This window comes from Myiozetetes cayanensis, unplaced genomic scaffold (assembly GCF_022539395.1).
Source record: "Myiozetetes cayanensis isolate MyiCay16 unplaced genomic scaffold, myiCay2020 scf9, whole genome shotgun sequence".
Lineage (NCBI taxonomy): Eukaryota > Metazoa > Chordata > Aves > Passeriformes > Tyrannidae > Myiozetetes > Myiozetetes cayanensis.
The window spans coordinates 29,037,004-29,051,131 of record NW_026088185.1 but is presented as its reverse complement, the minus strand read 5'-3'; the positions used below and the strand labels follow the sequence as shown (position 1 = coordinate 29,051,131).

Here is a 14,128-nt window from a genome sequence, read left to right as displayed (position 1 = left end):
TTAGACAGGTTTCTGTGGAAAGAATGATTTTTGTGATTTTTAGGAACTGTCAGTTGTTGGGTTTTTGTTTTCTTTACAGTTTTGAATGTTTTAATGGGTGCTCTGTTTATATTTTTAGCTATCCTCCAAAGCCCTGAGATATACCTTATTTTCTTCTTATGGAAACTAAAATTTTTACACTACAGAAACTAAAAAAAGTCTAAGATATGAGATTTTAAGAAAAACAACAAATATTTCAAACACCCATGATAAAATTATGAAAGCTGGCCGCAATAAAGCCCAGTGAGATGTGATCCAGTGTAGTCCTTGTGGCCCCTAACCTGTCTAAATCTGACACAGCTTTAGATCAGCTGCAAGCTTTAGATCAGCTGCAATACAAATTATCTACTGTCAGATCAAACTGCAGGTCATTGCTTGCCTGTGTAAGACGCAGCCTAGATAGATTTCCCTTTTGATGAAGCTGAATGGTTTTAAACAAAGCTAGTTTACTTCTAATTTTGTACTTTTGTATTTCAGTTTCTGTTCTACATAGGTATAGTCCTAAAAAAGCCATTCTGGTGCTTTGAAGAATGAGAGAGTTGTGTGTGTTTTCAGTGCAATAAAAAAAAAAAAGGGGAAAGTGGGCTACCTTTAACACTGATTTTAAGGGGAGGGGCTATCTTCAATTAACTCATATTTTTTTCCCCTGAAAATACAGTTTGCAGTGAAAGCTGTTTTGCAGAAGTAAACAAGTACTGCAAAATACAAAATGGGATTCCAGCATGCACATGTATGACTAACTTTGAATACAGGAATGGAAAATGCGCAGCGTGAGTATTCAGCATCTTATTGCATTCCTGCGTTCTAGGCAAAGACAGGAGAGAGGGGAGAGGGACATCTAACACAGGGTCAGCCACAGTCTAGAGGAACAGGCTGCAGCTGTGTGAGTCAGAGAAGTGCCTAAGGTGGTTCACTGGTGGACAAATTCCCAAGGTGTCCCAGGTTATGGCATTGGTCTTTTGTGGGTATTCATAATACCTGAGAGGAAAGCCAAGGAGACCCAGGGTCACCCACGAGTCAGTGAAGAGGATAAACTACTTGACTGCATAAACACAAACTACTCCTTCAGAGTAACTGGACCATGGCAACTGGTATGCTGAGGTGTTTAGTAAGCAACAGGCACTAGAGCAAGACTTGCATCAAATCCCTGGAATGTTTCCACTGATACCAGCGGGGACTGTTTCCTCATAACTTTCAGACCTATGTTATTTCATCTTGGTTTTCTCTCTGAGGGTACTTCTGTCAGCTCAGGATCAGAGCAGAATGGTGGTGTTTGCTGGTGAAGCCAAGTGACTAGTTGTGCTCTGCTCTGGTGGACAAGCAGGGGGACCTTACTCCCCATGTCCATTAATTCAGCTCTTTTAGTAGTTACTGCTGCTGCACATTGAACACTTCTTACCATAAAGTTGACATATTTTAAATATAAGAAACTAGTATGGGAGGAAGATGAGTGCCCAGTCCTTATAGACCTTATGTTGAGGCATTTCATAAAGATGGTGTGTGGCAATTTCAAGTGTCTCAGAGGTGCAGAGCCACTTCTTTAGAAAAATTAGGCAGTTCTTTAGAAAAATTAGGTCTTTTAAACATTTTTCAGACTAAGAACCTGAAACTTTGAGTGCCCAGATCACCAATCATTCTGAAAATCTCAGATTGTTTTACTCTAATGAAAGTAAAGACTTCAATATTAAGAGGAAAACTGTAATAAACACACCTTGCAAAGAAATTACTGATAAAAGGGGGAAACATACTATTGTTTTGTGATCATAGAATTATAGAATTGTTTGGGTTAGAAAGGACTTTAAAGATCATCTGCTTAATGACATTATCTTTTTTTTTCTTTCCTTTTTCTTTTTTCTCTCCTGTAGTTGTCGAGTGGGCTATTCTGGGGAGAATTGCACTGACAGTAAGTACAAGAATTTCTGATTTTTAATTATAATGTGGAAAATAATACCTGGCAATGTTTAATCTGTCTGAAATTAAAAAAAATTACAAGTAGCAGCGTTTAGGGATGCCTCCGTTCTGCATTTATAGCAGGGAAATGTTAGGGGAAAAAAAAAGGAATGAAATTTATCTTACACCTTATGTGCCTAGGGCATGGAAAGGGCTTGTTTGATACCTAATTACACATTTTAGCAGCAATATTAGCTTAAGAACTCCTGCACCCTCTTAGTTGTTCCTGTCCCTCAGCTATAATTACGTGTAGAACCACTCAGTGCATGATATCAGGAACTTGAGCTGTGATCAAAATAGCATTCAGAAGAGATGGTCTGTGATGCAGATCCTTAATTTACATATTTCTGTGCCCACAGACAGTTGTAAGCACAAGGAGCCTGGGAATAAATGACATTTTTCATATTTTCCTTCCTTCCTTCCTTCCTTCCTTCCTTCCTTCCTCCCTTGCTTCCGGCCAGGTACAGAACTTGTTTTTCAATATTCATGATGAGTTTTCAATTGATAAATTGATGGGTTTTGTTTGCTGTTTTTGTTTTCCCCAGACACCGAACTCATCCTTATAATAGTGGGTACAGTTTTAGGAGCCGTTATCCTGACTTTAGTGATAGCAGTCACTATAATTTCAGCAAGGTAAGAGTATTTCTTATAATTGAAGCTGCATTGCTGCATGTTCATAGAGAAATAAGCAGAAATTTAGAGAGGAGCAGGGCTGTGGATGTGGTTGCAGGCCTAGCTGGTCAGACATGTTCATTTAAGCCATACAGTCGTCAGAAAATGCTCTTACCAATATGCGCTTCCAAGAAGCATTTATTCTCTTGCTGTGAATTCAGCTATGAAAGCTTCAGTCAAGTCTTCAAAATACACACCTGATCCATGAGTCATAATCCTGCCCTAGCTAGTATTGACATGGCATCTGGATAAGACTGAAGAAGGATGCTGATATCAGAAGACTGTGTGGCCCAAATTCAGACCCTCTGCAGCTTTCCCTGCTAGCACTTCAGCTCAAGGCCTGGCACAGCCTTTTCAGCTCCATACAGGTGTCATTTTCAGCCAAGCATCTCCTTAAAGCTTGCTATTCCTGGTGTACTGGCAAATGTCTGATTGCAGTTGCACCTCCTCACTTCTGTCCACTCAATAAATACTCAAGCAGCTGCTCTGCCTTTGCTCCCAGCGCTGCCCAGTTAAAGATGCCTACAAGACATTTGCACCCACAGCAGACAATGCTCACCAGCAGGTGCACAAGCTGGCCAAGTGTGTGTGTCCAGCTTTGGCTGCAGGCATGAGGGCACCTTTTCTTAACTATAATGAATGCCTTATTTCTTCCTCTGCATAGTCAGTTAGAGGTAGTGGTAGTTGAAAGAAACTCCTTTACTCTAGGAACTAGCTGAAAGAGGCCAAAGTCCCCCTCTGTCTCCCCTAGCAGCTTTGCCTCACCTGTGAGAAAGGATGCCAAACTTCGTACTCTAGTACAATAATTACAATTATAACGATAACAAGGGTTATGCAGTAGGTATTCTATAAAAATCAGTTACACGTTTCAGAACAGGACTGAGAATTCAAAATAAGGTGAGAGTGGACAACTCAATAAGTTTGACTCACTTAATAAGTAAGGAACACTAAATGATCTTTTAAAACCTCCTTTGTTCTTTCATTTCCTCTGAAGAACCAAGGACAAACAAAATTCAGAGAAGAAGAGGCTGATAAAGTCAGGATATTCCAACACAGATATCTCTGATGATAGACCGACCTTGATGTTCCCCAGAGTCCAGACCACTTCTGGTCATGCAAACCCAGGATATCAGTCAAACAACCCATATGAGATGCCTTCCACAGATAGAGGTCATTTTTCGGAGACGGGTTTTGATGATTTGGTAAGTGTTTCACATAGACCTGTGAGAATTCCATGGTAAAGGGTCTAGAGAGTAAGTCCTAGAGAGGAGCATAGTGTTGTGGGCTACAGACACTGTTGGAACCTAAACTTCACTTTGTCCATCCTTCCTTGATCTAGAAGGCCAAAGTGGTATAAAGGCATCCAAAGACCTGTAGCTGCAGCTGGAAAACTTTGCCTTAATACAGAGATCAGCACTCAACTTATAAAGATCTCTCTAAAGTCCTAGTAGTCATCCTCGAGTCACAGGAGGGATACGTGAAAAGCAAGGGTCAAAGCAACAGCTTGGCTGCCCAGGATCTGCTGTGTCACAGGACATTTGACTACACTGACCAAACATTGCTCACCACAGGTGTGCCTGCAAGCATCACAGGCTGTTACCACCTGCGCTCCTTCTAAGCCAGTTGTGGAGTCAATAGGTGCTGCAGTGGCCCTTCCCAGCTGCAGCCTCATGCAAGATTTACAGACAGCTTAAGCTGGGACAGCTGCCCAGAGAGTCAGTGTCCTCCCACCTGCTCTGCTGCTGCCTCGTTCACAGCAAAAGCCTCTGCAGCTGCTGCAGCACTGCAAAGGGGCACAGTGTGAAGTGCCATGAACAAACTTTTGCATTGCTATAGCCCAGAGCAGCCTCGTCAGCAGAGGTGTTTCATTAGTTGGAAGATGTGTTCTAAAAAAAAAAAAAAGCCTATTTTATCCCTGAATTCTGCAAGGGAACTGTAGAGGAAGCTCCACACACAAAGATACATCTCACCATGTCTGCTTTTATCTTGCCAAGTTCCCCTTAAATTTCTCCCAGGGTCATATAATCTTGGTTCCCTAGAGTGTATGCTATGATATGATTGATTGCTGGGTTCAACATGAGTCAAGTAAATAAGAAGCACATTGTAGGTTCAAATCTTGTTTAAATGACATTTTAGCTCCACCTCTGTGGTGCAAGAAACTGACTCTGTTTGGTGAAGAAAATCTGTTTAATTGTAATACATTTACATGTTTTGCAGAATTGAGGTCTAAACCATGACAGGAGCAGCCTGGACATCTGATGTTTAAAAAAAACAACAGCTTTAAAAAGCTGCCAATTAAGAGAAGAAAAACATCTAAGTAGTTAGTTGATTGGTCAGATTTGCATGGGTTTGGGCATTTCTAACTTTCCAAAGGTGTCTACTTTTCACTGATTCAAACCTGCCTGTTTGGTTTTCCTTGAGGGTTGGTGTATCTCAGTGAAGGGGCTCCCACGTGCAGTGTGCTACATGCTGAACTCTCCTGAGAAAGGAACTTTCTGACCTAGAGCTACTCCTTATTTAGCTTCTCCTCTTGTCTAAATTCTCTGTAGTACGAACCATCACAGGAGCGTGGGGGCTTTAGGACGCAGAGCAGATACTAAATGACAAGAGCCGTAGAAGGACGGATGACCACCACAACACTGGATCAGACCAAAGAGTTTTGCAGCCTCTTACCAATGCAGTTGCTTCAGCAGAGGAGACAACAAAGTCCTTGATCCCAGATTCTCTCAAGATTTTCTAAAAGAAGACCCCCGCTTGAAAGAGATCATGGACAACTCTGAAATAAGGCGAAAATGTAGTAGGGGATAGGGAGAAGAAGAAGATCTCTTAAAAGAACTAATGAGCTTCAATAAACATTAGACTTCTTTGAGAAGACCAGTACATTGGCAAGAGAGTGAGTGTATACAAGATATCAGGATTTTAATCCTGCTGTTTTTCAGTTCTTCTGGAAGATGGTCCAGGCTGAAAAATGTCAGCACCCAGAGCTTTGCCTTTATTTGTGCTCATTCAGTTTCAGCTAAGGCTTTGGGCAGGTCAAAACTGTTTTTTCACGAGAATCCACTGTGTTTCACTTTACTATATCAGATACAGCCTTTTTTATCCTCCTCAACTCCCCAGTATTTCCTACCTGAAAGCATTCTCTTCAGATCTCTGCTGACATGTGTTGCATAAGACAATGGCACTTGTCTGACCTTTTCCACAGCCTTCCTTTCCAATAAAATGGCAAGAAACAATATCTTCAAACAAACAACTTTGTTCTCCTTGTTGCCCAACTGCATTGATTTTACATTCTCAGTTCCTGTGGAAAGTGTTAGTGTTTTTTTCTCTTACTCTCTTTATATTTGAATGATCTTACGGTTGGTGTTGGGGTTTTTTCCCGCCTGATTTCTTACATATGGTCAGTAAATCTACCTGTAAAAGAATCCACATTTTACCATATTTTACCGAGTGTGCATTATCTATTGTCTAGCATTAACATTTCCTTTATATATATATAAAATATGTATATGCACACATATGTACATATATTTATAGATTACATTCATTTAAAACATCATTTAATTCTGTTATATTTTCTGTTTTGGATCTTATATATGCAGATTACCTTTTCCTATTAAACATTATTTTTTCTCAGTACCAAGACTTCCTTATGTTGCTCCCAGTGGTGTAAGTGGTTTTTTATAAGTCTGGAAGGTATTTTATGTTAAAATTTGTGCTGAATTTAGACACAAGTGTGCACAGACTGGTTACATCAGCATCCAGCTTTTACTGAGAGGTTCTGATCAGAAATGTTATTAAATCTTAATGAAACTAAAATGTTTATTGTTATAAGACTGGCACCACTTTTCGGTGGTTGTTTTCAGTGGGAACTGGGTAATTAATGCAGCTGGATGTCCTTTGAAAATGCTGGACAAGCTGCTTTCTTTGATGGCAGCTGCAAATGGCACACAGCTGAAAAAAGAAGCATCTTTCAGCTTAGGTGACAAGTTTGGAGTCAGTGTTTGCAAACGCTGTATGTGGCTGTAGAGGTTACCAGGATGTCCATGCAGATGCATGTTTTCAGTGCTCTAACCCTAACCCTTTCTCCAGCTAATAAAGCCCTGCAGGGGGGACCGGTTCCCTCCCCAACACTCTAACATGTGGCTAATGCTCCCTTCTTTTTCTTTGGGCCCTGTGTGTCTCCACCATAATCCAGGTGAAGGAGATTCTCCCAGCTTCTAATACTTCTGCTAAGTTCTCTCCTTCTTCCAGCAGCATTCCGTTAACCCCATGCAACCTCCACTTAGGGGAGTTTGCACAGTGTGAGACACTGGAAAACGGACAGGATATAGACAGGAAGTGGCAAAAAGTCATGAAGCTGAGTGTAGACTTCTACTTCCTTCAGCTGGCTGCTTTTGCCGGGATACCCCCTCCTCCCCTTCTTTGTATGGCAGACTGAAACTTAGGGTTATGTGGAGTCAAATAAAAAGATTTCTCTATATCAAGAGATAACAGCCCACCGGATGGGTCATCGTGGTTTTTCACTGAAGTAAATGGTCTGGTTCCATCCACTCAGGGCAGAGGATCCTTAAAATACAAGTAACAGTAGCCTGCTACAGAGGCACATGAAAAGGCCTTTAAGTGTTATCTCCTATTCTTTCGCAAAGCAATAGAGATTGGAAACGCAGCCGAAAGCTCAATGATAAACGAAACTTTAATGCAGTAAAACTTTATTGAGGGTGTGATATCCAGATATCTGCTGCCACTGATAATAAAAGCAGCAAAAATAGTCAGATGTGTGTGTCATTTAGCTGCACTGGAATTTTCATTGCTCTAATTCAAAGCTAATTTCTGCTACTGCAAGCAGGTCTCATTTAGCCCATGCTGGGGAGAGGCTATCAGATACCATAGAGAGCCTACTACTCTTTAGCATTTCAAAGGCTGATACAGTTATTTTATCTGGACTGGAGTTCTGTACTGAAAGGGCAAACTCTCGGATATTTCACTTCTCTTTGGCTATTAACAGTGTGTGATTCTGCTGGGAAATGTGATAATGGAAAAGAGCTCTTTGTGGTGTTTTATGACTGCTGCTGCTTGGCTCAGTGTTTCTTTCAGCTGTCCATCCTTCAAAATCCAACCAGGTATGGAAAAGGGATCTGGGTGTAACCTTCATCCATCTGTGTGAGTGAGGACATGCCTGCAGGCTGAGAGGCTCCAGGGATCTGCCACACTTGTTTCACATCCTGGATTCTCCCATCCATCTTCTTCCCTGAGATGCAGGGTGTCCTGCTGGCACATGACCTGCAGAGGAGGAGAGGTGCTGCCACTCAAGTCTGCCACCTACTTTTGTCCTAGACCAAAAATTACTCTGGAGAGTGTAATTGCTTGGCACATCTGCACAGGTTGTGCCAAACAGGGCTAAAGGAGTTGGGATAGAGGTTTGCTTGGTTATAACATGTACTTGCATGGGGATATTTAGGTAGCTTCAGCCACATGCCATTCTCCATTTATCTGGATACACCCAAGCATACTCAAGCAATGTGGGGTGGGAGGGGAAGGATACGGTGCTGGGGATGGTAGTGGGGTAAGAACCTGAGTGTGGGCAGCTGCATTAGAGGTGCTGCACTACAGGAATGTAATGGGATGGCTGGATAAGAATGGGTGGGGTGATCAGGCCTGCTGTTGTTAGCACTGCTTATATCTGAAACCAGCCTGAAAACTGAGACCTAAAACTCTGCTTCCACACCCTCACCAGCAAAGCCCAGCATCCAAACTGGCATGTGAAAGCCAGCACCTTTCAGACCTGAAAGCAGGAAGCACTTTTCATTTTTTCCGTTTATCTCTTGGTGAAAACCACCCCTTGTTTCCTTTATGAGACTGTTTTCACATAGATCCTGCATGTGATGTGGGAGGCTGGAGGCATAAACAAGTAAGAGTGAATAATGGAGGTAAGACGCTATTACAGACTAAGAGGCCCGACTTTTCACTTCTTCTGTACTGTGAGTTTGATGGCTGGTTCTTTTCAGGGTGAACAATAGCACTCCTAACAACCAGAGGGACAGAGGCAAGGGAAAATGAACCTCTCCTCCAGCAAGAAGTGTTCACCTCTTCGGTAGGAATGGCTTCCCCAACAGAAACCCCCAGTATGGAGAGCGTTTAGGGAAACTTCAGGTGAAGGCTAAAGGGATTCAGGCAGGTGCCATGGTGAACATGACTGTCCCTACCTGGTTTTGGGGAGACCACCTTGGCTTCACCTGGGATGCAGGAGGTTAACTGGACCTTGGTACAATCCACAGACCTGGGATCCTACTTGAAATCTTGGGTTCAATAGCCCAGGGCCACAAATCAGAGCAAGGCAAGTGAGGCAAGCCTAGCACTGCCTCATCTGCTGCTCCTGTGAGAGGAGGAATGCCATTTTTCAAGTTTGGCAAATGCAAAGTCATCAACTGCTATATTATCCCCATTTTCCACCCTTCACCCTTTCATTTTTAGCACAGTAATACTCTCCACTTCAAAGCCTTGTGTCTGGTGTCTGTGGATGAAGCAGCTTTGCTTACCAAGGGTTCCCAGAAGGATTAAATTGACCTCTTCCACATTTTGGGGTGTGAGCTGAAGATACTGATTTTTACAGCAACTAGTCAAAAAAAAAAAAATCCCCAAACACAACCCTAAAAGCCCAAAGTGCTCTAAGAAGAGGGAAATCTATAAAACATGTCAGGTGGAAACTAAAAAGGAAATAAACAGGGCTAAAAATAAGAATCCATAAATTGCCTTGCTGCTGATACAAGGCTCTTTAAATATAACAAAGCCACAAAGGCAGCTAGGAAATTAGTGGGAACGCTGATGACAAGGGTATAAAAGGGGCAGGTGGGGATGATAAGGTAGCAGAGAAGGTCAGTGATAGCTCTGTGGCTGCTTTTACAGCTGAAGCTGTTGGGGAGCTTCCCACATGTGCCAGCGTGCAGCGGACCAGCTGGAGGAACCAGAGCTATCAGAAGTACAAAGGTAACATAGCATAAAGAGCTAACAGGAGTAAAGGAAAGTAAGTGAAGTAACTAGGTAACAGGAGGGATAAGGTCAAACAGAAAAAGTGGTTGTTAATAAGTGACCAGAACCAGGCAGCACTGGTCCTGGGGACCCAAAGGAGCAGCACAGCCCAGTGGTGCAGGTGCAGGGGGCTGCAGTACCCGGCTATGTGCCCAGGCACAGCCAGCCCATCACACCCTAAAGACTCACTGAGATGCCCTGAGCTGTCACTGGTGGGTCTCAAAGCCACTGACTCAGGGTGGCAGCCAAACACCCACCAGAATCTGGGGGTACATAAAGCTGTGAGCTCACTGTCATAGGATGTTGTGGATGCTGTATCTGCAGGTTCAAGAGGAGATTAGGCAAATTCAAGGATGCAAATGTCTGAGAGAGATGTAGCCCCTAAAAACAGGATGAGAAAGCAGGTGTGCTGGAGGAAGGGACTATAAAAGCAACTGGGCCCCCAAGACAGTCCCTCCTGTTGCAGTCTCTGGACAGACTGGATGGATGGACACTCTGGGTCAGACGGACATTTCTCACTTCTGCATGCATTGACCTGTTTTATTCGACACAGCATGGGCTGAAAGGTGATGCCTGTGGCATGGGTACATAGTGGGTCTTGCATGTCCTAATTATGCCCAGGCTGCTCATAGAACAGGGAGAGGCAGGGTACAGGTGCTGTACATGGGGCTCTGCTGTTTATGTAAAAACAGCCTCATAAGAGAAACAAAGAAAAATGTCACAAGCAAACAACTGAAAAAATGCAAAATGTTTCCTGCTTTTGAATCCAGAAGGTGCTGCCTTTCACACACAAGCTCCAAGGAGAAACCTCCAGAGAGCAAACTCTATTCCTCTCCTCCAGGAAAAGCAAACCAAGACCAACAGCTCCCACTCTCCCTCTCCTGGTGGAAGCAAAACAGTTTATGAAGGAGCTGTGTCTCACCTTCTTCCCTTTGTTCCAAATTCCCTGGGCAATGTCTCCAAATCCCGGGCAGCATCCCCTGTGGTACCCTCTAGGGTGGACAACACCAAGGGAAGCAGAGAAAAAAATATCTGCCCAGGCGGTGACCCAAACATGGCAGAGATTTCCCCAGGGGAACTGGGAGACTTGCAGGGCCAGATAAAGTTGAAAAAGAAAAACAGAGCACTGGGGAAAAACAAAAAACATTGGGAGAAAAACAAAGAGGGCTATGAAAGAGCCAACAGTGCTTTTGGTGGGCACCTTTGCCAACCAAGCATTTTCTTCCTTTTTTTTTTTTTTTTTTTTTTCCCTGTTCTGAAACACTAATACACTGGTAGCACCCTAAAGGGATATTTGTCCCAGATGGTTTCCCAGTTTGGCCATCTCTTGGTAGTCATTTTTTGAAAGTGACATTAACAGCTTCCCTGAGTACCATCCATCACATCTTGGTGGGTGGGAGGGCAAGGAAATCCCTCAACCCACCTGAGAGAGCCCCCCTAGACCCTCACCGGTGGCATTGCTGCCTGTCCCTGATGTCTGGATGTAGCTGGGGAGAGAAAGTCTGCTGCATGAATGAGACTTTGGGGGAAAAAAAGTCTTTCTCTGAAGTCTTTTATCCATAGAGATCCTTTTATGGGGTAAATCAGTCAAAAGTTAAAAAAAAGAAATGTTTCATATCTGGAACAGTCAATGAATTCAAAAGGTCATTATAGTGCTAAGGTTCCTAATCCCCTCTCAAGCAGAGGAATGTTTAAATTGGTGTGAACCAGGGGTCAAGTCCAGGCAGGTATTTTAGTGCCTAACTTGCACTGACATTAATGGGAATAGGGGTCCCTGGGGAGGAATTGTGGACCTGGGCCTGTATATCATTCCTATAAATGAAACAGGGCTTGTGTTGCACATGTGTAACAGTACATTATTATTCTTTTAAAAACAAGGCTTTTCCTTGTAGACTCTTCAGCATTTCTCAACTGCTTTGTCCTCCAAGTTTGGTGTGAACAAATTCTGCAGCAAGCTGATGCTGGGCAAAAACTGTTTGCCAGAAAAACAAGCAAAATACCAGAGTCCAGTGATTTATTTCATGTAGGGATTAAATAGCCAAGTGTCAACTGAGATTTGAAAAAGCTGCATGGGACATTGGGAGGTCCAAACTGCACAGATCCAGGTGAATTCCTTGGGAACCCGTTTGTACCTCCAGAGCACTCTGCTTGTCCAGGTGCTTAGGACTGAGGTTTTTACTCCATTCAGTGGGAATTTTTCCAGAGATCTGAGTGGAGCCAAGCCTGTCTGGCTTTACCTGCTGACATTTTAAATCATATTTTATGATTCTTCCCCTACACATAGGCATAAAAAGGGAATCTCTTTGGGCTCTCTGCTTCTAAGAAACCCTCTGCTAGATGTGTCCAGAAAATACTCCTGGCTTTTGCGGCTCTGCCGGAGTGCTAACCAAAGTGGGACAGGTTTATCTGAGGCAAGAAGTGCAGGAAGAGAGAATATTTCTGATCACGCCGTGCAGGGTGGTGGAGACGGATCCTCAAGCATCCCAAACCTCCTCCCGCTCTTTCCTCCCTGGGACAAGGCAGAGTCCCTGGCCACAAGATGGAGCTGGCTCTTTGCACTTGCAGGATAGGGCACACCAAAGGCACATTTTAGTTGGAGCTAACTATTAACAGATACCACAGGCAGGTCTCCATGGAGCTGCTAATTTTTAACCCTCTCCTGTGCCACAGCCTTGTGCATCCCCACGCCTGTCCCTTTGATGTCCTTAACTCTAGGGATATGGGCATACTTTTTGGGGTGGCTCATGGCTGGAGATATCCATCACCCATTTCAGTCCAGCACATCAGTGAACCCCTCCTGAAATAGCTGCTCAGGCAGCCAAGTGCCCCTCAGCCTGCTCTGGGGGCTGTAAGAACACAAAAAATTGCCATGTTTGGTCTGGCTTCATCATCACTGTCTGAAGAACTCGAGGTTTTGCACCTTAGAGGCATGAGGAAAATCTCCCTCCTGTACCTCCTTCACTTTCCAGCCCAGCAGCTTCAGGCATGGACTTGCCCAGAGATTTATGCTGAACTTTGCCTTTTTTCATGTGGGAGAGGGTAGAGAAGAGGAGTAGAGAATTTTAGGTGTTGCTCTCTGCTTCCCAGCAGTGTTGCAATGCTGCTTTTCAGCAGGTCAGGAGTAGTAGCTCTTGAGTATCTGAGAACAGAGGTTGCTCCTTAGATGGTAAAAATAGATATTTTTATATCTATTTTTATAGCAGGCAGCAGCAACATGAGCTGCGTCTTTAGCCAGAGAATAGAAATAGGATTAAATTCATGACTATAATTTTTGGCATGTGGTATTTGCCTATTACTGACAAGGATTTTGTGTGATTTTTTTTTTTTTATAGTTTCCTTTGAAAAAGCAGGAGACAAACTTTTTCCATGGTGATGAAAACCCCATCAGCCAGGTCTGTGGGTTGATTTGGGGGGTGGGGAGGGCAGCATGGGGACAACAAAGCTGCAGGGTGCCCACAGCCTGTGCTTCTGTGCTCCCACTTCCCATCACAGCACAGCCAGGAGGATCCAGCAAACAGCATGGTGATGACCTGGAAATGAAAATGTTTTCCTGATTCAAGAACTGTTTGTAACTTGGTGGAGGTTTCCAAGGTTCAAACGAGTTTGCCTTTCATTTCATATCTCTGATTCTACACCCTAGCCTGACCCAAAGTCCTTTTCTCTAAAACCATAAATCAGTCCAGCTTGTTCATCATCTGGGTTCCAGTTTGGCCATCTTTTGTTGTATGGAAAGCTGCCTGGAACAAAGAATTGAGGGATGTTCAGGAGCTCCAGTGGTGCCTGAGGCCAGGCTGCACCCGAATTCCCCCTCCAGCCATCCCTGTCTTCACTGTGACTTCATGAAATGGGTAATCTTAGCTGTCTTCACTGGTCCTTCTGGCACACTAGAGAGCATGTCTGGGATCCTATGCTTTCTGAATTTAATGCAAATATGGTAGTTGATATTACAGTAGTAGAATATTATACCAAATAATGTGGCTATAATGAGTTACATCCAGTTGGAAGATATCTCTTCCAGCTGGAGCTGCTAGTTAAGTAGCAAACCTTAACTTATGCCATAGAATCTAGAAATGGGGGCAAGTCAGAGGATCTTGCTGCAGGATGGTGGCAATATTTTGTGAAACATTAGGGCAGAGGTGGAGCTTCATCCTGACACAGGCAATCACCTTGGGCAATGGCCTGGGACTGGCATTTTGCTCAGCCTGGTGCAGAAAGAGGAGTCATCATTACAAATCTAGAACCTCTTCAGTGCCATTGCAGGCATCTAGACATGACTCAGATGCTTTTATCCACCCTTCCTGCCACAAGGAAGATATGACAATGAAAACTTATCTTTAAAACACCCAAAGTATCTCAGATAAAGGATTTTATTTGCTTTACCTGATAATAAATGAGCCAAAGAACCAACTTACAATTGCATCACTTGCAGATGCGTGCCCAG

At 43.4% G+C, this 14,128-nt stretch overlaps 1 protein-coding gene across 11 annotated transcripts in view; it reads left to right on the top strand.

Moving 5' to 3' along the window:
• Positions 1-6,125, top strand: part of MUC13 (mucin 13, cell surface associated) — a 33,498-nt gene extending 27,373 nt beyond the window's left edge. For all 11 annotated transcript variants that reach the window (XM_050340402.1, XM_050340399.1, XM_050340395.1 and 8 more), the window contains 5 exons: positions 698-809; positions 1,905-1,942; positions 2,535-2,622; positions 3,656-3,863; positions 5,211-6,125. In XM_050340402.1, the coding sequence (XP_050196359.1) occupies positions 698-809; positions 1,905-1,942; positions 2,535-2,622; positions 3,656-3,863; positions 5,211-5,261 (497 nt within the window). In that variant the 3' untranslated portion in view covers positions 5,262-6,125. The remainder of the gene's footprint in view (positions 1-697; positions 810-1,904; positions 1,943-2,534; positions 2,623-3,655; positions 3,864-5,210) is intronic.
• The last annotated feature ends 8,003 nt before the right edge of the window (positions 6,126-14,128 follow it).